This window comes from Gossypium hirsutum, chromosome A12 (genome assembly GCF_007990345.1).
Source record: "Gossypium hirsutum isolate 1008001.06 chromosome A12, Gossypium_hirsutum_v2.1, whole genome shotgun sequence".
Lineage (NCBI taxonomy): Eukaryota > Viridiplantae > Streptophyta > Magnoliopsida > Malvales > Malvaceae > Gossypium > Gossypium hirsutum.
Window position 1 is genome coordinate 33,359,314 of NC_053435.1, and position 22,579 is coordinate 33,381,892.

General features: G+C 35.2%; 1 protein-coding gene across 1 annotated transcript; it reads left to right on the forward strand.

The window, feature by feature from the left end:
* Nucleotides 1–2,981: 2,981 nt before the first annotated feature.
* On the forward strand, nt 2,982–9,521 carry LOC107933583 (protein NPG1-like). Its single transcript, XM_041084019.1, is given in 7 exon segments — nt 2,982–3,417; nt 3,499–3,615; nt 3,618–3,783; nt 3,906–5,116; nt 6,691–6,838; nt 8,622–8,959; nt 9,062–9,521. Coding segments are annotated over 6 exon segments (2,130 nt in total). The 5' UTR covers nt 2,982–3,249; the 3' UTR covers nt 8,942–8,959; nt 9,062–9,521.
* The last annotated feature ends 13,058 nt before the right edge of the window (nt 9,522–22,579 follow it).

Sequence of the window (22,579 nt, forward strand, 5' to 3'; positions counted from 1 at the left end):
ATTCGACCACTTTTTCCTTCCCTTTATCAGATTTAGTTCCCCTTTGCTCTTGAGCTTAATTTAACAAATAAATTGATTTAATCATTTGAGCATCGAAAAGAGGAACTCAAGGTACTTAGCCTATATATATACATTAGACATTAAAGTCACATACATATGAAGTCATGAATCAACTCAACATATTAACCCACACTCCCTTTTAGCCGATTTTCTATGCCAAGATAAAAGCATCAATATGCTTGCCTCTAACCGAATACATGCAACACCAATCTTCTTCCTATGGCCGAATATGCATGTCTATGTAGGCCGATTATATGCTTAATACTTCCTACAAGTATGGTTACTTGTATTGATTATATATCATCTTGTTTCAAGTTCAAAACTCGGCTAATACGCATATATACACTAGTAATCAAATACTAACATTTTGCACTTCACCTTACTACCATTTCACATCTACTTTCTACCATGGCCGAATGCATCAAGACACCATACCATTCAATTTTGGTCATGGGTTACACAAAGAACTTAATGTCTAACTCAAAAATGCCAAAAAGAAAATCCAAGAGTCATCAATCACCATCACATGTATCATTACAAGGCTTCACACTTAGCATGCAAATGATATCAACACAAATCCACCTTAGCTGAAACTTAACTCATCTTCATGCCTCATCACCACAACATCAAACATCAACCAAGAAGACAACACCCATGGCCGAATATCATCTCCATCTCATAGCAAAGATTTAAACCATGGGCTAGGTAGAACTCAAACTAACAACTAAAAACATGCATGAATCTCATGGACAACATCAAACATACCTTAGTCTAGCAAACCACCATAGCCGATTTTCTCAAGCTCTTCCCCATTCTTCTCTTTCTTCTATTCGGCCAAGAACAACATGAGAGCCTTTCCTTTTTTTTTCTTTTTCTTTCTCTTTTCTTTTTTTCATCATCATTTACCTTCCCATTATTATTTTATTACCCATACTCCTTATTTTATTTTTCCTAACATAAATCACTAACATAACATGTTTATGACATGTTTTGTCCATAACATTTTGTCCACCTTCCTTGTCATGGCCGGCCACTACTAAATTAAGGGGGAAATTGACATGCAAGTCCACCCTTTTATTACATGCACTAATAGATCCTTATAGATTAACCTATCACATTTCAAAAGTGTCACACATAAGTCCTATTAACTGAATTCACATGCAATCGACTAAATCGAAGCTTAAAACTTTCACACATTCATATTCACATATTTTAGACAATAAATATCATATTCAAATAATTTGGTGACTCGGTTTAGCGGTCCCGAAACCGCTTTCCGACTAAGGTCACTTTAGGGCTGCCACACCATATCTCTTCAAGCTGTACACATTTCATATATCATGCCGAGATGAGACCATTTCCTCCGAAGCCTATCTTGGGGAAGTCGGGTTCTGGGGTGATTTTACTTTGTACGGTCACGAGTGGAAGTATACATGGTGGTCTCAACCAATAGCCGTTATGCAGTCATGAATCAAAGTATAATGGGGGAGCCAGTTAACGATCGTTACGCAACTACGAGCTCAAACTTTTCAAGCACCCAAAAATATTGCCTTATAAATAACATACAAAAGTTTGAGGGCATAATCATACAGAAAAACTGTTGGCCTTTCCACTATTATCGGAGTAATTATTTTCTCCATTTCCAGGCACCTAGTACCTTTAACCTTCATTCTTATCTAAAAGTCGGCACCGTCGCGAATATAGGAGGACTCTCAGGTTGGGAACGACTGTTTCGGTGGAGTAAATGTGATTCTCCTTTTGGGCTGACAGCGGTTGTCATATTAAACAACCTATTAATAACTACAACAGCGATTGCACTGACTTGGGTTTGACCTCTACTTCCGCCAAAACATCCACTCTCCCCCTGAAAGTCTTCTTGTGTCCACCTCAGTGTCAGCTTTCAGATAAGAATGTAAGGTTAAAGATATTGACAACATGGAGATAGAGAGAAAATTACTTTGATTAGACTAGAAATCCCTCCATTTTTCCTTATGATTATAACCTCAATATTATGTATGGTATTTATAAGGCATCATCTGTGGGGTATCGAAAAAGCTTAAACTCGTGACCACATAACGACCGTCAACTGGCCCTTGGTTATACTCGAACCTGTGATCGCATCATGACTGCTGAATGGGGTTTCATTTAGACTTCAACCCTTGATCTTATCAAACACAATCACTGCAAAACCAAATTTCCCTCGAATGAGTTTCTGAGGTGATAGTCCTATCCCGCCATGACGTATGAAATGTATGTATTATGAGGCATGTTATCATATCCCCGACTCCTCAAAACTAACTATGAAATTTTGCGATTTCAATCGAAAACCCTAAACCTAAAATTATTAAAAACCTTAAGCCTGAAAGAAAGTAAGGGAAAGTACGCCCAGCTGGATGCGCTTTCCCTTTCTTTATCCAAAAACAACTTATTACCCTAATTTTTTTAAAAAAAATAGGCTTATATGCCTAATAAAAAATGAGAGGCATACATATGTTTAGCCGAAAATTTTAGTTTCAAAGTTGATTTTATGTTTATCTTTTCTTTTAAATAATATGAATCTTTCCTATTTTGTTTCATAAAAAGTTATAAGTAACCATATGAATTTGTCGATAATTTACTAATTTTCAAAACATTCTTTAATATTTTTATTTTTTATTTTTACAATATATAATGCAATTCTTTTTGTTAATCCAAAATTTAATTAAATGTTTAAATTTCAACAAATCACATCTAGTAAAAAGCTATGAACTGAAAATTAGTGAATCCGAAAAAAATATTAAATCAGAAAATTTTATTGAATTAAATTGAAATAAATATTTTTATAAATGTTTAATGATTTATTTAATTTAATCAATTACGTTTTTGAATACATGGATGATATTTGTAAAGTAAATGGTTTTTTTGGCGCAATTACTAAAAAAAAGAAGGGAAAGAAAACAGAGAGAAGGGGGAGTGACTGACTGACAGGCCTTTGCGAGTTAGGACCGCAAACAGATCCGAATCTTTCGTCCTCTCTTCCATTCCTATTTCCTTCATTTGACTTTCTTTCTTCCTTCCTTCCTTTTGCAGATCCTTAACCAAAAAACATGCGGCATTGTCTTCACATTTTTTTCTTCTTCCAACTAATTAATTGAATAATAAAGCTGAGCTGAAACCGATACAATACGAATTCCACAATCTCATACACCAATGGCCGATGATGAAACCCCTAGCCAAACCCAAGAGTCCTCAACGGCAAGAGAGTTTTCTGCCAATGGGACTTCCATGAGTACCACTGATGTCGAAGCCAAACTCGACAAAGGCAATATTGAAGAAGCTGAATCTTCTTTACGCGAACGCTTGTCCCTTAATTCCGAGGTTTGTTTTCTTTCTTTTTTTGGGGGGCGGGGGTGATCTGGAATTGGGAGAAATTGGATTTTGATTTGTTTGGCTTTGAAGGAAGCGAGGACTCTTTTGGGAAGATTAGAGTATCAAAGAGGAAATGTGGAAGCGGCACTTCGGGTACTTGATGGGATTGATCTGCAAGCTGCAATCCAAAAACTGCAACCTTCCGTAATGAGCATCTTAATCCTAATTCTTCTTCTGTTTCTTCTTCTAATTATTCTTCTTCTCATGAAAATAGTTGTGCTAATCTTGATTCCCAGTCCCAACAAGCTGCCAGACTCGTTCTTGAAGGCGTTTACTTAAAGGTCAAGTCCCTTCAAAAGCTCGGAAAATTTGCTGGTATGGGAAAAAGTTTAGCATTTCGCCTTTCTTTTGAGTCTTACTTAGAATGGAAATATAGCAACCTCTCTTCCTTTTCTATACCTCAAGAAAGTTGAATTTTGTTTTCATTGGTTTTGTAGAGGCTGCTCAGGATTGTACAAATATTCTTGATGCTGTGGGGAGGATATTTCCTCAAGGAATACCTGATGCCCAAGTTGAGAGTAAATTGCAGGAGATGATTAGTAAAGCGGTTGAGTTACTTCCAGAGCTTTTGAAGCAAGCTGGTAAGTATCAAGAAGCAATGGCTGCTTATAGACGTGTACTGCTCAATCCATGGAACTTAGACAATGATTGTTGTGGGCGAATTCAGAAAGCATTTGCAGTTTTTCTCTTGCATAGTGGGTTGGAGGCTGGCCCTCCCAGCTTAGGTGCTCAAGCTGATGGTGCTTATGTACCCAAAAATAATTTGGAAGAGGCTATTCTGCTTTTGTTGGTTCTTATGCGAAAAATTCACCATGGTGATATCCAGTGGGATCCATCTGTTTTGGATCACTTAATGTATGCGCTTTCTTTATGCAGCCAGACTCCTGTTTTATCGAAGCAACTTGAAGAGCTCAAGCCTGGAGTATTTCATCGTACTGAACGATGGAATCTCTTAGCTCTTTGTTGCAGTGGTGTGGGACAGAACAAAGCTGCCATGAATCTATTAAGAAAGTCTCTGCATATAAACGAAAGACCTAATGATCTCACAGCATTATTGTTGGCTGCCAAGATCTGTAGTGAGGATTCTCAGCTTGCTGCTGAGGGAGTAGGATATGCACAGAGGGCAGTCGATAATGCAAAAGGGGTGGATGAACATCTGAAGGGTGTTGGCCTTCGTATGTTAGGTCTTTGTTTGGGAAAGCAAGCTAAAGTTTCTTCCTCTGACTTTGAAAGGTCCCGTCTCCAGAATGAAGCACTTAAATCTTTAGATTCAGCACTTTCCTTTGAGCAGGATAATCCTGATATAATCTTTGAGTTGGGAGCTCATTATGCAGAGCAGCGGAATTTGAATGCTGCTTTGCGTTTTGCAAAGAAGTACATTGATATAACTGGTGGTTCTGTAATGAAGGGTTGGAGATTGCTTGCTCTAATTCTGTCGGCTCAACAGCGATTTGCAGAGGCTGAGGTGGTCATTGATGCTGCATTGGATGAGACTGGCAAATGGGAGCAAGGACCACTGCTCAGGCTGAAAGCAAAATTGAAGGTCTCCCAGTCACGACCCATGGAAGCTATTGAAACTTACCGTTACCTCCTTGCTTTGGTTCAGGCCCAAAGAAAATCATTTGGTCCTATGAAAATTGATTCTCAGGTTCAAATCTGAATTTTAATTTCTTAAATGTTGTCAAAGAAAGAAAAAGCTTTTTCTTAATAATGTTTATTTTGAATGTTTTTGTGGTTGCTTTTGCCACATTTACATGTCCCTAGTGCAATATGTCTGCATTAGTAGTACCAAGTGGCGTAGGTTGTCAAATTGCATCATTTTCCATAGAAATCAAGCTCAGTAAATCACTCTGTTTCTTGAACTGATGAAGCAAGGTTCTTATTTTAAGAATGTATACACACACATGCGAATTATGACATCAATGTGCTTTAATTGTGTTACCAATTAAAACTATTCTGTTGGTTTTGGGTTTCAAACATCAGATGCTTGTGTCAAGTTGTTAACTGTAAAGCTCTCCCTTGAAACAATAGTGAAAATGAGTCCACATAACTGTCTCATGGAAGATGGTTTTTCTAGAGCAGACGCCACAACTTAGTGTTTTTTTTTTATACTTGTCAGGCCATTGTGCGTGATATATGAGGGATGATGACCTGGTTTGATAGAGGACGGAAATATGCTAGTTGAGGGATTAATTTATCTAGGACTTTCTTTTATGCTTTACAAACTTGATTATAATTTTTCAGAAATGTAGGCTAGTTTTAATTTATTTAATTTCCAAGTATTAGTTTTTTAGTGTTATATTTGGTATTTGCAGGTCTAGCTAGCTTATAAATGCATATGTTATTTTAGTTTTGATTAGGTTCTGGGTGACGAACATTTGTTTTTTTGGATTGAAGGATAATGAACATGTGAGATATTGATTTTTGAGATTTTCTTCTCTATTGATTCATTATGGTATTCTCCCATGATTCTTTGTGTTTTTCTTTCTCTTCTATTGGTTCCTTATAGTTTCTTCCCTGATTCTCTGTGATTTTTCTTTCCTACGTCAGTTTCTTCCCTAATGTTCTATGTTACTTCCAAGTTTTTTGTCTGTTTTCTTATTTTCCATCTTATTTTCTATTTTCTATCTCAGTCCCCTACTTGTTCTACGTCAAGGTTATACAATTATAAAATTGCAATTAGCAAGCAAAAAAAAAAAAAAAAATGTAGAAGAAGAAGAAGAAGAAAGAAAATTGCAATGCAATGTTTGTATGGCAAGCCTAGAAATGTGGATGATTTACTGTCAATTAATATGTGAGACAAAGTCCTATTCTAAGAAGTAAGTTCTGACTTAATTCAGGATCCTTACCAAAGGAGGGAGGGAACAGCCATAGAGGCATTACAAGGAACAACCAGAAAAGCCCTTGCTTTTACTGATCTTATGTATGGATCCAAACCGAGGGCAGTCGCATAACAGGGTCTATTTGATCAACCCTATTTATTGGAAAAAAAAGGCTTAATTTGTCACTGTTGTTTTTAGTCAAAAGGCTCTATGTTGGAATTTGATGACATTGCTCTTTTCAATATTTTCTATTACCTTGCTATTATTGTTAGATTTCTTATTTTCTCTTTTCTCCTTCATGACTTAAAGTTTGGGTTAGGCCTATCCTCTGAGTGTTATAAAAGTTTGATACTTTGGTTGTTATTACTTCTAAATTAATTCTCTTTTTTTTACCTGATAGGTTGAGGATGATAAGGTGAAAGAATTTGAAGTTTGGTATGGCCTTGCAGCTCTGTACTCTAGTCTTTCACACTGGAAGGATGTAGAAGTATGTGTGAAAAAAGCCAGGGAGATGAAACAGTATTCTGCGGAACTCGTGCATACAGAAGGCAAGAATTAAAACCTTATTTTACCAAATGAACCATCTTTTTCACCTGTACTTTCAACTTGTTAAGCTTATAGTTACTCCTTAATTTGCTAATCTATTTATGAAATCAGCTCTATACATTCAAGTCAACCTAGCAGTTCTCATGGACTACCTTCTAATAGATTTGGTAGATATCATATATGCTTTGGCAATGATGTATGAGGCTGAAATGTTAGAACACTTGGATATAGGTAACTTAAATAACTACAGCTGCATTCAGGACATTTCTTGGACATGTTCACCGAATATTTAAAATCTGTTGTGTCTTCTACTGGGGAGAAAACTTATCCTCTTGACAAGATGATTGTCAGGAAAAAGGGGGAAAAAAGATCTAGGTTAAGTAATGTTGGTCTTCTTTAGAACTTAGGTAAGTTAAAATAACCATATGAAATCCTTAGCACGTGATCAAAAGGGGCTTCTATCTTTTGCTGTCCAAACATTAGAAGTCAGATAGTTTAAGCTGCAATTCTTTTTTCTATATGCTATTGGTATCCTCTGAAGTTGCTGCAAGCAAATAATAAAAATATAAAATTCATATTTATGACTGAAAATGAGAAAATGACAAAAGGAAATTCAAACATAATGGCTCTGCTTGAAACTGAATCATGCGTTTCTATATTCATGAAAATGATGTTCTTAATTCTTCAAAAGTATTACTTTGTTTTTGTATCCAAAATGCAATATTTGCTTCTTCTTCTTCTTCTTTGTTTTTTTGCTTTAAATGCAATAAGGCAAAAAGTATAATGCAAAATTAACAACTCAAAAGAGCTTCAGAAATTACATCTTTTCTAGAATGGTGGGAGGTTAATGTTGAGACTTACTTTGGGTCTTCTATTCTTGGTGAGCTTTTATTTTAGGTCAAAGAACTGTTTACAATAAATTTATCCTATTTTGTTGTAAGGTTTTTTTAACTATTTATCTCAAATTATTTACATCATCATGATTAAATTTTGTTTATGTGGTTAATTCTAGCTTAGCTTAAGAAATATCATGGGGTTGGAGTGATGCACTGCTATGTAGTTTTGACTATATAATGACTAGAGGAGGGTTAGCAGTTACCTCATCAATAAAATGGAACTCTTTGTGTACTTATTTCTGCTCTATTTATCTTTGTAATTGATGTGGCTAATATAAACAAAACTTTTCTTGGCTAAACCAAGACCTGATTTGGTTAGTTTGGCTTGCGACTTTGGTGCAATCAAGGTTTACAGTCCTTAATGTTCAAAAGGCTAACAAAAGAATTTAAGAACGGATACATAATGTGTAGTTTGCTTTTGCATTATGTCATTATGTTTGGGTATTTACTTGTTATATGTTCTTTGATTTGATTTCTACAACAGCATTATATTATTTCATAGAATTAAGTATATGACTAGATCAGATTAAGTGTCATTGCTTATGGTTCTTACCATCATTGTGTAGGAAGTCAAGCACGGTGGGCTTCATTTCTAATATAATGAAATGGAGTGGAGATTGTACAATGTTCATTCCCTTCAGTAGGATTTTGTTAATGAACTAGTGTTCTTTTATATTCAGTGCTGTTTATGATATTAGTGTATGTATGTGTATGTAAATCTATTTGTAGGAAATAATTTATAAAAAAGTTTATGAATTGGTTTCTTAAATGTTAAAGAAGGGAACAATTATGTTTTTAGAGTTATAATTATGCAGAGAACTAAATGGCAGAAATTCCAGAATCTAGATAATAATAATGGTACTAATAGTTTGTTTAACGAACATTCCAGGCTTTATGCATCAAGAACGTGGAGAAATTCAAGAAGCACTGGCTTCATATATCAATGCTAGTTTGCTAGACCCTTTCTATGTTCCATCCAAGGTATGGATTGGTGCATTGTTGTCCAAGTTGGGATCGAACTCATTGCCTGTGGCGAGAACCTTACTCTCAGATGCTTTGAGGATTGAACCTACCAACCGTAAGGCTTGGTATCACTTAGGTATGGTACATAAGGATGATGGTCGCCTTGCAGATGCCATAGATTGCCTCCAGGCAGCATCAATGCTCGAAGAGTCAGACCCTGTCGAAAACTTCAGATCTATCCTTTGATCGGCCTCCATATTTCAGGTACTAGAATCTAATATATGCTCATTTTATCTAGTATTTGCTGCAAAATCTGTACATGTGATGCTAACCAACATTAGCTTCCCCTACATATGTCATGGGCAGCCTTGGGGACGGTCCAGCACACAGACCATGATACATACAGGGGTCTCTTTTGTACCCTTTCCTGTTTCTTTACTTAATGTTCTTGGTGCGAAAAAAGAAGAAATCAAATCAAAAGGAAATGGAATTTGAAAGGAAATTACAATCAAACAGAAGGAAAGAAAATACCGGATCTTGGGCGTTCAAATTATAGGAAATATCGTAATGGGGGCTCTCAAATGGTCTTTCTAATGGTATTTTGCTTAGCTTGCTTAATGATTATATTATATGTATATTTATAAAAAATCTTTGTTTTCTTTATTCATTCTAGAGGTTCAAGGATAAAGAGGGGAAAGAACTAATTGTTTCATTTCTCCATACTTTTTTTAAAAAAAAAAAATTATGATTGGGTGATGGTGTCTTACTTGACGGTAGAGTTGTATATCTTCTTCTTCTTAAAATAAATAATATATATTTTCGATGAGAATAATTGTATAATTCAAAACTGTGCTATAAAAAAACGTATGAAACTTATAGTAAGAAGAAAAAGGAAAAAGAAAATATAAGACAATGGGAAGATAATACTCTTTTATTGGACTACATAAGTTTGAATATAGATCCTCAATTATCATGTCATAATGCGAATATGATAATTAAATCTCCTTTTGGTGTTATAGAATTTATTACATACATCCACTTTCATTTAGGATTTATAATGCTCCTTGAAAGTTTTATTAGGTAAACAAATCTTGTGAGATAAAAAATTATGAAGAAAGTCGCAAGTTTTCTTGTAATTTAATTCAACAAATCCATGGTTAAAAGGAAAAGATGACAATATCATTTAACATCTTTGAGTAAATGTGTTTCAATTTTGTTTACTAACTCTCCAAATATTATAGCTGATAATGCCTTGATTTGTTAAGTTATTACTTGGGATGAATATGTTTAATTTCTATTTTTTTTCAAGGATATGGGAAAAAATAATTTAGGTGAAATATGCTTTGTTCTTTTTTTTTTTAATGTATCTTACTTTTAATTGAGTTATACATGTAGCTTTAGCCAAACACATTTTTAACTTACTATGCTTTGCAATTATTTTTACATGATTTGAAGGGGCATAAATTAATATTTATTTTGTCAAACGTCACAGTATGATTGTACCTCCATGATAAGTGTATATGTGAATACTTCCATAATAAGTGCATATTTATGATATGTTTTTGAGTTATTTGCACTTTTGTGTTTTAATTTGTTTTAAAGTAAAATTGCTTAAATTTAGTCTCATTTTAGTGTTGTTTACTTAGGTTCCATGATAGGTTATACATGCATTTTAGTTTAAATTTTAGCATTTAAATAAATTTGGTTTGTTTTTTTTTTTTTGGAAAAAAGGACCGAAAAAAGGTCTACTCAATTAATAGAATCTTTGATCACCAATGCATGGATATTTTCGGGATAATCCATCGCAAATGTCCAATTACAAGATTTATTAATGGCATCTTTACAAATAAAATTGGCCACCTTATTACAATTATGGCTGGTCCAACAAATTGAAACAGACTCAAACATTTCCATAGTTTTAAGAATCTCCTTGATGCGCGTGCCCACATTTTTTTACCCAGTTTGTTATACTGGCGCAGTTAGTCTCGATTAAAGCTTTTGAAATATTCATACGATTAAAGCTTTTGAAATATTCATAGTCCTTGCCAGCTTCAAGCTTTCCTCGGGAGCATAGATTTCCGCCCATTCAACGGTCAACGCTTCCTCTTTAAAGCCCCCTCCTCCTCCAATAACAAAGCCATCTTTGTCCCTAGCAATCATCCCATAACCAGTTCTATTTGGAGCAACAGCAGCATCGAAGTTTAACTTTTATGAACCCGCAAGGAGGCTTTTTCCATTTATGACAAGCAGGGGCAATCGGGATCAAAGGGTTGTTTACGAAATTATGGATACAGAACTCGTTGCTGAGAGTTTTAGCTCTCTCCCAAACAACCCTAGCTTCATCCTCTTTGCCCCGGAAAATGTAGTTATTGCGGTTGTTCCGGTTGTTCCAAAGAGTAGTGAAGAAGTCAGCAGCAACTTTTTTATCCAGCACGCGCAACACATCCTCGAGCCAATCGATGCAGCAAGCATAATTCTTCATGACAAGCTTGTTATCCAACCCTCTGTAAGAATGGTCTTGGCATTCGGGCAATCTTTTAATGCATGGATAAGTGTCGAAAAACACCCAGTGATGTCGGAAAATCGTGGTTTTGAGATAACAAATCCGATGAGTAAGTTCATAATAATTATTATTTAATCCATATGAGTCCACTATAATTTTATATTGAATTCCTAATGAATTTTAGCTAAAAGAATAAATAATTAAGTTTAAGCGGTTTGTCCTCAAAATAAAATGATTTCAAAAAATAAGTAATAGGATCTCGTTTCTATAAAAATGAGTTCGTAAATATTTTTATTGAATATTTAAAAACTATTTAGGTATGTGAATGTTCGGTTCAGAAATTTTATTGTTCAATTAGTTAATTAAAGAAAAATGACTAATTTGTAAAAGACGTAAAACTTAATCGCTATTGGATTTTAATGATTGAATGACTTAATTAATTTAAGTGGAAGGATTTTTATGGAAAATAGTAGTGTTGGTGGACGGTTAAAGCATAAAATTATAATTTTATATGTTAAAACTTAAGTTAAATAATAAGAATAAGAAAAAAAAAAGAAAAGAAAAGGAGTTAAGCATTATCATCTTTCTTCTTCAACATTTGGAAACCCAAAACACCATGGTTTTTTTAACTAAAAGCTTCGGTCATCTCTTCTACCCTTGCATGGTATGAATTCTTTGTCCGTTTTTAGCGAATTTAAGATCGTCATAACTTAATCTAGCTAACCCAAAGATTATTTTGTAAAACTGTTAAAAAATTTGGAAATTACCATTGATGATTTTTAGTTAGTTTTGATGTTAGATGAAAGATTTATAATCTTGGTTGTTTTTTAGGACTATTTTGTAAAGGAAATTTTGATAGTTTTGAATTTAGGGACTAATATGAAATTTTGTAAAATTTAGCTTATTAAATTTTAAATTTTTTAAGGGTATTTGAGGGTGATATGTTGTTCGATTTTAAATATCAGGAATGAAATGTGTAAATTTAAATAGTTTTGGCTTTAGAGGCTAAACTGAAAGAAATGCAAAATTTTAGGGAAAAATTGTAACACCCCACACCCATACCCTACATTAGGACAGAATACGAGGTGTTACCTAACTCGGTCACATACATTCACACGTTTCTTAGTCATCAAAATTTGGTCAAATTTAAAACTTTTCCACTTTAAATCGAAAACTCCATAATAAAGGCCTACTAGGCTCTAAACGTTCATTTAAAACCATTCGGGAATGATCCAGGTCGTACCATGAACCTTGAAAAATTTTACTAGCCACAGGGGCACATGCCCGTGTGGGAGGGGCAAAACGCCCGTGTGACCAATTCGACATGGTCGTGCTATTGACCCGTGTAACTCACACGGCCCAAGCAATACAGGGACATGCCCGTGTCCCTCACACATGTGGAATTAATTCTAAATTCACACCTACAGGGGTTTTCACGCGGCTTGGCACATGCCCATGTCCTTCACACGGCCATGACACGCTTGTGTCCTAGCCCGTGTGCAAAAACCTGGACATTCTGTTTCTGACGTCAGTAATTCTTAAGGGTCACACGGCCAAGGCACACGCCCGTGTGCTAGGTCGTGCTTTTCACACGGTTGAGACACACAGCCGTGTCTCTGCCCGTGTGATTACTACCATGCATACTGACTTACAAATTTTACGTGCAGGGGACACACGGCTGGATCACAAGCCCATGTGGCGGACTGTGTGTCACACACGTCCTAGACACACGCCCGTGTGCCTACCCTTGTGGACAAAATAAGGCTATTTACCAAGCCTCTTTGCCACCCTTATTTACATAATCTGCATAAAATCAATCTATACCAAAATAAGGGCACATCACATAGCCAAACTAACCACGATGGACAACATTTTATTTGTGCGTTTTACTCATCCATGAAAATAATATCTTTTGTATAAATATCAAAGTAAACATTGACCATTATCCATAGTCTTATACAAAATAAATGTATTTATCCCAAGCCAACACATTTGGCTATTTCACAATGACACAAAACATTAAATTCTAGCCCTATACATGCCATACATAAAAACAAGAAATCTAACTATACCGAGTGCTTCGAGTGATAGTGTGATCGTGGCCTCCGACGTCTGTTGATCCTCGAGCTATTTAGTTAACACTATAAGAAAATGGAGAAGAGAGGGAGTAAGCAAAAAGCTTAGTAAGAAGTATGCAAACACATAGCAACAACTATACCATTCATCAACATGCTCTTGATGTAAATAGGCATAAACACAACTTACTCATCACAATCCAATACTCATCATATAATATATATTGAACTCACATCTTAGACAGACTAAATAGGTACCTGTATCACTTATAACATGGTTATACTTTTCTCTTGATTTTAAACCATAACTTTCACCGTTGAACCATTCGAAACACTATCGGATATTCAATGAGCCTCAACATGGGGTAGGATGCCGATGCCATGTCCCGGACATGGTCTTACACTAGCTCAACTCGTAGTCGATGCATGTCCCAGACATGTTTTACACTGGCTTATGTCTCGAGGCTGATGCATGTCCCAGACATGTCTTACACTAGCTCTTGTCTCAATGCTGATGCCATGTCCCAGACATGGCCTTACACTGGTTCTTGTAATGTGGCTGATGCATGTCCAAGACATGTCTTACACTAGCTCACAATAACCCATACGTCATGGCATGAATATCCGATTTATTTCTTATGGTTCAAACGAAAATTCCACTATCTAAATTATCATCATGCATTCTCATTTCCAAAATCAAGCAATTCATGCTAAATTAACTCATCACATATAATGACAATGTAGTTGTATTATTTGCATACAACTTACTTCAATTACAAAATATGGTGTCTAGTCGGTATAATCAATTTGCTTGGCCTTCCATCGGTCTAAGTTCAGAGTTTGAATTTCTTGATCTATAATAACAAAAATTCACAAATTTAATCACTTTATCGATCTAGGCACTCAATAATCTATACTTGGGCAAAATGACCATTTTACCCCCAGGTTCGAAAATTGATTTTTATCGAATTTCCTCATATCAAAAGCCTAGCCGAACCCCTTTTTCTCTTATAGAAAATCCAAAATTTCCACTATCTCACTCATTTATCATCAAATTTTCAACTTATGCAAAATTGTCCCTATGAGGGTTTTCATGAGAAATCCCTTCACAAAAACTATTTATTACACATCTAATACTCATATTATTCCATAAAATTTCAGAAAACTACACATATTATTTCATGGAAAAACCCTAAACTCTCAACCATTTTACAAAATAGCCCCCTTAATAGAAAGCTTATGCTTTAAGGGGTCCAAAAATGTAAAGATCATCAACAAAAGTATGTAAATCACTTACTTGCAAGAGGAATAAGTTGCTGAAATTTTTGAAGCTTAAAAATCTTAAAAATGGCTGAAAAATTGGTGGTAGTGAAGAAGATGAGAATGTGATATTATCTTTTTCTTATTTTATTTCTATTTTAGTCAAATTAGCCACCAAACCCACCAAACTTGGACTTTTTGACCAAATTGTCTCCTATGGCCAGCCATGCACTACCTTAGGATCTAATTATCTTTTAAAGACCCCCAATTTAGGTTTTCTAGCTATTTGGAACCTTTATCTGTTAAAATAGGACTTTTGCACTTTATGCGATTTAGTCCTTTTTCGAAATTAAGCCCTCAAATGCTAAAATTACTTTACCAAATTTTTCATACACCCTTATAATCAGGCTATAACCCAAAAAAATTAATAAAATAATTTTCTCGACTTCGGATTTGTGATCTCAAAACCACTGTTCCAACTAGGCCCAAAATCAAGTTGTTATAAAAATTGTAAAAATAATGAAAATTTAAGGGCATATGTATAGAAATAGGTTCGATATTATATTTGAATTTGATATATTGAATTTAATTACTATATAGATCAAGAATTGAATTGTACGAAGGATAATCGGGCAAAAAGAAAAATTACGGATTAATCCCTATGAGTCAACTAAAAGCATAATCTAGGTAAGTTTATACTGTAAAAATATGTATGTGTACTTACTTATAACTTGTGTTAATATATGTTGGTTAATTGTACTTAATGTGAAACTTTGTTAGTAAGTTGTAAAAATTTAAATGCTACAATTAAAATACAAATGAGAAATGAACATTCGATAGTTGCTGAATATTGTGGTTACGTGATATGGAAGTTAATATAATGGAATTACAACATGTGTATGGGAAGTATAGGAGTGCTTTTAATTGATTAATTGATTAATGTTATGTATTTAATTAAAACGCTTGGTTGAACGTACCATACAAAGTTTCAAATAGAGACAATTTCAGACTAGTATGATAACTATTGTTATATGCAAATTTGACTAAAAGAAGATACTTTTCCCAATTCAACCTAAAGTCAATTACACAACTTCTTAACATATCCTTCAAAACTTGAATTACTCTTTTAGACTGACCATCTGTCTGAGGGTGGAATGAAGTATTGAATTGCAACTTAGTTCCCAATGATCCCTATAATTGCTTCCAAAATCTTGAAGTAAACCTGAGGTCTCTGTCTGAAACTATGGAAGATACGATTCCATGCAGGCATACTATCTCATAAACATAGATCTTAGCTAATCTTCCTATGAAATAAGTAGTGTGCTTTGGTAGAAAATTTGGCAGAAAATGAGCTAACTTAGTAAGCCGATCTATTATCACCCAAACAGAATTCTTTTTTGAAGGACTGAGGGGTAAACTTGACATAAAATCCATGGTAATTCTCTCTCATTTCCATTCTAATGTCTCAAAAGGATACAACTTACCCGAGGGAACTTGATGTTCTCCTTTAACTTTTTGGCAAGTCAAACAGGTGGAAACATATTATGTGATTTCCCTCTTCATTCTAGGCCACTAGCATAAGCTTTTCAAATCTTTATACATCTTGATACTCCCTGGATGGAGTGAACAAGATCCCTGATGAGCTTCCCTTAGCACTTCTTTTCTTAAGCCATTCTCAAACGGTACATACATTCTTCTCATGAATCGTAGTTCACTTTTTTTACCTAGACTGAAATTTGTGGCATTAATAGACATGATACATTGGTTATACATATCACATTATGCATCCTTCATCTGCTCTTCCAGAATTTGAGAGAGAAAAGTTGGTTTGATAGTTAACTCTACCAATAATGATCCATCATCAACCATACTCACTTTTTTCTCGTAGTGACGTTAATGTTGCCACTGTTTTTCTACTCAAAACATCAACCATAACATTTTCTTTTCCAGGGTGATACCCTATAGCGAAATCATAATCTTTCAGCAGTTCCATCCAACGTCTTTGGCGTAGATTCAAATCTTTTTGTGTCAAAAAATACTTCAAACTCTTGTGATTAGAGAATACATGACACTTTTCTCCATACTGATTGTAACACCCTTAACTCGTATCCGTCGCCGGACTAGGGTTAAGAGGCATTACCAGACATATCGAAATATTTAGAAATCAAAAGTCATACATCATCATTTCATAATAAAAATCAACATAAAATCCCATTCTCATGTCAACGAGACTTTAAACATGCATTAGGAAGGGGTCGGGACTAAATAAAACACATATAATTTTTTTTGAAAACTTAACAATTTTCTAAGTTACAAAGATCACACGCCCGTGTAAACAGGCTGTGTGCCACACACGACATTAGACACACCCGTGTGCCTAGACCGTGGCAAAACAGGGCATACATACCGACTTATCCACACGGCCACAAGACACGCTCGTGTGTCTAGCTCGTGGTCAAAACTGACTTGGCCACATGGCTTGGCACACTTCCGTGTGTGTGCGACCGTGTGGTCTACCTAGGCTCATTTCGAAATGGCCCTCGAGAAACATGGCAGAGATACACGCTCGTGTCCTTGCCCGTGTAGGCACAAAATAGGCCATTTACAAGGCCAAAATTCCACTCAATATGAGTCCTCCATACAAGCATCATTCAAGCATCAATATACCATATTTTTAGCCAATTTCAATCTCAAAACATACACCATTCAAGTCGTGTAATCATCAATCTATTTCATGCTCAATATTTATACCAAAACATACCAAAATCATAAGCCAAATTCATTCAATCATACATTACCAACATCTTAATTTTCTTATCCACCTTCATGCCAAACTTATACCAAATTTAACAATTAAGCATATACCAAATTGACCATTTCATTTAGTCATTCATATGCATCAAATCATACCATTTTCTCATCATATAAACCATAACAAAACCAAACCACATTCACATTCATTATCAGGCCATATCACTTGGAGGAACATATATTTACATCTCCAAACATATTCACATACTTCTAGCCTATACATGCCACAGAACCAAATCTCAAAACATTATTTACCAAAATGATAACCGGATAGTGTGATGACGTCTCCATCGACTTCCAACCTAAGCAGATCTCTGAAAATCTATAAACATAGGAAAAACACACAAAATAAGCTTCGAGAGCTTAGTAAGCCATAAGCAAATAAATCTTCACAAGATCATGTATATAATTCAACTTAAATATGCCAAATTTAGTTAACTTCATACACATATTCAATCATTTATCTTATATAATCGGACATCACCATGTTAAGTAACTTCATTAGGCTTTTTTATCGGTGAACATATAAACCATTCTTTCAATTTCAAATAACGGCCATTAGATCATTCATATAAATTAAACTTGCATAATTTCATTACATAACCAACCGAAACATGGTCATTTATTACATTTCATGCATAGAAATATATCAATTTCTTTTTATGCATTTCAAAACCCGAATAGCCATAACAAATCACACATCTAAACCATGTTCCATTTTTCCGTAATTCTTATGTCCGAAACATAGAGCCACAATTTCATATAATGACCATATATAACATGTCATTCATTATTATATATTTCATATATCGTCTTTTGAATCATACTCACATTTCATATCAGAATTTCATATACTAATCACATATACCTGAATCATATATGGCAAAACACAGTTACAATACCACATTTTTCATATAATTCATTTAATCATAGTTCACTAGCTAGAATCCACATCTCATTTTCACATAGATCATATATCAACTGATCATAATCTTACTCACTTTCATTGCTTAATTTCATATACATCGCAACATACCTGATTTGGATACATATTCATATACACATTTATTTCTTGGAATGCTCGTTGAACCATTCAGAATCAATAAGGATACTTGGATAGCTCATAAGCTCGTACAATGCCAACGTCCCAGATGTGGTCTTACATGTAATCAAATATCGATGCCACTGTCCCAAATAGGGTCTTATACGAAATCATATACGATGCCAATGTCGCAGACATGGTCTTACACGTAAATTACAAATTGATGCCAACGTCCTAGACGTGGTCTTACACGATAAAACATATTGGAATCCTATGTCATGACATATGTATCCTCACTATTCCTAAGGTTCGTAGGGGTTTTCAGACGTCGTAACTCGATCGATTCAAGTTAGTAAATATTGCTCCCATGCTTAATTCAATTCGACATATACATATACACAAGTAATAATTCAATATAGCACTATAATGCACATACATTTCAATTTAACAACATTTATTTACTTATGAACTTACCTCGTATGGACACGAACAGACCGAAACGACTATTCAACAATTTTTGACTTTCTCCGATCCAAATCCGATTTCCTCATTTCTTGATCTAATTCAATACAAATTTAACTTATTTAATCACATATTTACTCAAATTCATCCAAAAACACATAAATGGGTAATTTACACTTTAGCCCCTAATATTTTACATTTTTTACAATTTAGTCCATATTTCACAAAACACAAAATATTCAAAATTTGACCACACCCATGCTTAGCCAAATTTCATTAAGGTCCCTAGCAGCCCATTTCTTTCATTTATTTCACATTTTGACCCCTCAATTTACAAATTTCTCAATTTAGTCCTTAATACACATTTTTATCAAAAATCACTTAATTAAACATGAAAATCAAGCATCAAAGATTTATTCTTTATCATCAAAGAACAATTTCATCACATTATCAACAATGGAAAATCTCAAATTCATCACCAATTCTAAAAATTAAAAGCATGGGCTAAGTAATATTCAAAGCAACGATCTCAAAAACGTAAAAATTATCGAAAACCGAGCAAAACGCATACCCGATTTTGGCTTCCTAAGTGTTGAAACTTAAACACAACCTTGGCTTATTTTATTCTCCACATTCGGTCATGAAAAAGGATGAATACCCATTATCTTTGTGATTTTTATTTATTTATTTCATAATAATATAACATTTACCATTTTAACCTTTGTAATTTAATTAGAAAACCTTATAACATATGCCCATAACCGTCCAAGCTATGAATTAATGGCCTAATTTCATTTTAAGGCCTCCACATTAAAAGAACATATCATTATAACACTTTAACAAATAACTAGCCACTTTTACAATTTACGCGATTAAGTCCTTTTTGCAAATTGAGCACACAAATGATAAAATTTTCATATGAAATGTAACGCCCCAATTTTTGGGCCTAAAAGTAATGGGCCTTGAGTCTGGGTTCGGGTAGTAGACGGCCCGAATAAATTGGATGTTTTGATTATTATTATTATTTAGTATGTTTAGTTTAGTAATTAAATAAATTACGAAGGGTTTATGGTGTGGGAAAAAGTCCGGGGCTTGGCCCATAGCTTTAGCAAAATTCTTAAATTTTGCCTCTTAAGGGAATCTGGGCAGTAGGCATTATTAATAATTTGGACTGAGTTTTAGCACAAACAAGCACCTGGTCCAGTGGCTAAGTACGCTAGGAGGGCGTGGGAGGTGCCTGGGTTCAAGGCATGGTGCGCGCAAAAGGGTTGTTTTTATTTTAGTATTCAGGTTGCGATTAAAATAGGGGTTAAGAGGAGTTGTGAACATAATCCAACACAAGGAGTGCCTATGGCGTAGCGGCAATAGCGTGCTAGGCACGCGGACAGAGTGCAGGTTCGAGTCCTTGCGCGGGCAAATTTTGTTTTATTTTTAAAAGAGGGCTAGAACTGAAGCAGGTAAGGGTTATAAGTTAATTGTGAGAAGATTATGTCATGAAAGAAACTTTGGTGCAGTGGTAAGTAGCGTATGTGTCTTTAAAAGGTTGCAAGTTCGAGATGTAGCAGGCAAAATTTCCTTTTTATTTCGCAAGTAACCGAGGCTTCAGCAGGAATAGATTAAGATTATTTGTGACCCTATTATGGTGTAAAGGAAAGCTTGGTGTAGTGGCCAGCAGCAGGATGTGGAGCGCAAGGACAGAATGAGGTCTGGAGTTTGAGTTGCTGTGCGCGCGAAGGACCAAAATTTTGGCTTGTATGGGTTGTTTTTCTTCTTTGTTTAGTTTCGGGAATTTTTAAGTGTTAGTCAATTTAGGTTGGGGCCATTCACATCTATTATTATTTTTGAGATCGACCTTCATTCTTTTTGTTCATCTTTTCTTCACCAAGCTTAGTGTTAGTCAATTTAGGTTGGGGCCATTCACATCTATTATTATTTTTGAGATCGACCTTCATTCTTTTTGTTCATCTTTTCTTCACCAAGCTTAATCTTCTACTCCTACTCATAAGTCCTTTCTCTTTGATTCTCTTCTCATTATTGCCGAATATAGAGACTTTTCTCCGTGCAAAAAGCCGAACCTCACAGCTCTCTTATCCTTCTGCCGACATCTCCCCTCTACTTCACAAACTTCTACTCTCCATCTCGTTTCTTCAAAAGCCAAATCACCTAGATCTATTCTCTATTCGTATTTTGGGTTAGATCTACAACAAATCTGGAATAGGAAGGTACTTCGAAATGTTTCTGGAAAGTAGATCATCGGTAAGTGCTCAGTTCTTTCTGTCCATTCGTTATTTCAGGTTTTTAAGAAAAGTCGAAAACCCCTATACGCATAGGGTGGCTATCGACTAAGACTAAAGGGTTATTGGTTTTGTTTATTGTTCTGTTATGTATTTAGTGTGGATTTAAGGACAAGCAATCAAGGAGCATAGAGGGTTGACACTTTTGGAGCATCTAGATCTGGTAGTTGGAGATCGATAAGGGTAAGGGTTAAAGATATGGACTATGGCCGAATATGGTAAGGGTTTGATGTGTTAAGTTATCGAGTTTTAATCTAATGTTATAGTAACCGATTGTAGGCTGCTCGTGTGTGGAACTCATCAATGTTTCGTCGTAAAACAGGTGTGTAAACGACACCCACTAGTAGACTAGATCGGCGAAAGCCGAAAAGCTGACATTTCGAGAACTTGCGAGCGTGCGAACGCTCGTGGGATTGTTTGTATTGATAATTTTGGTAACTTCAACGATAAGATTGCAGAGTGCGCAATTTCATGCACTTCGGTATATTTGGGCTTAATGGGCCGAAATCAGGTTAATGGGCCAACGGGCCCAATTCGGTAAAAATGCTCGGTAAGTGTTTCTGTTAATACGTTAATAATTGTAATGAGAATAAAACCCAAAAAACACTGATAAAATTACTGAAATACCTCTGTAATGTAGAATTACCGTAATACCCTTGAAGGGGTAAGTTTACGATTACGCCCCTCGAGGGTAAATAACTGTTCTTATGTTATAATCTGACTGTCTTTCTGAAGCATGCCTTGTTAATTATATATATTTTGCATACATGTCATACTGCATGGGGTTGGGTTTTGTTATGGAGGAAGAACCCGTTCTGGTGGCTGTGCCACATATTCTGATATAAGCAGCTTTGCTGTGGATTATAGTTAGTGCTGCAAGCGGTGCTAACACTGTAAGTGTAGGGATGGCGTGGGTGATTTATTCCCCACAGGAAGTGTAGGGATGGACGAAGGCAAGTGCAGGGTTGGATGGGGTTATCATGTATTAATCATATGAGACTGTTTTGTTATGGGCCAACTGTATTGAAATGGGCCCAACTGTGTTAATATGGGCAAGGCCCAATATATCTCGACTTGTAATAGGGCTACGACCCAGATTGATACTGATATGGGCTAGGCCCAGTATACTCTGTTATTGTAAGGGGCTATGGCCCAGATTAATATTGATATGGGCTAAGGCCCAGTTAACTCTGATTTCTAAATAGGGCTTAGGCTTTGTAAAGCTTGAATTGATTTGGGCTCTGGTTGGGATACTTTACACACTAAGTTTTCCAAACTCACCCCCTTTTCCCCATCTTTGCAGGTGAGCCTTAAATCGGTGGACTTGGAGTTGGAGGGATTCAGAGTGGCCATGTAGATTGTTTAAAATAAGTGTTTATACTTTCACTTTTATTTTAGATTATTTCCTTTATGTTTTTGCATTTTTAATTTGTAATA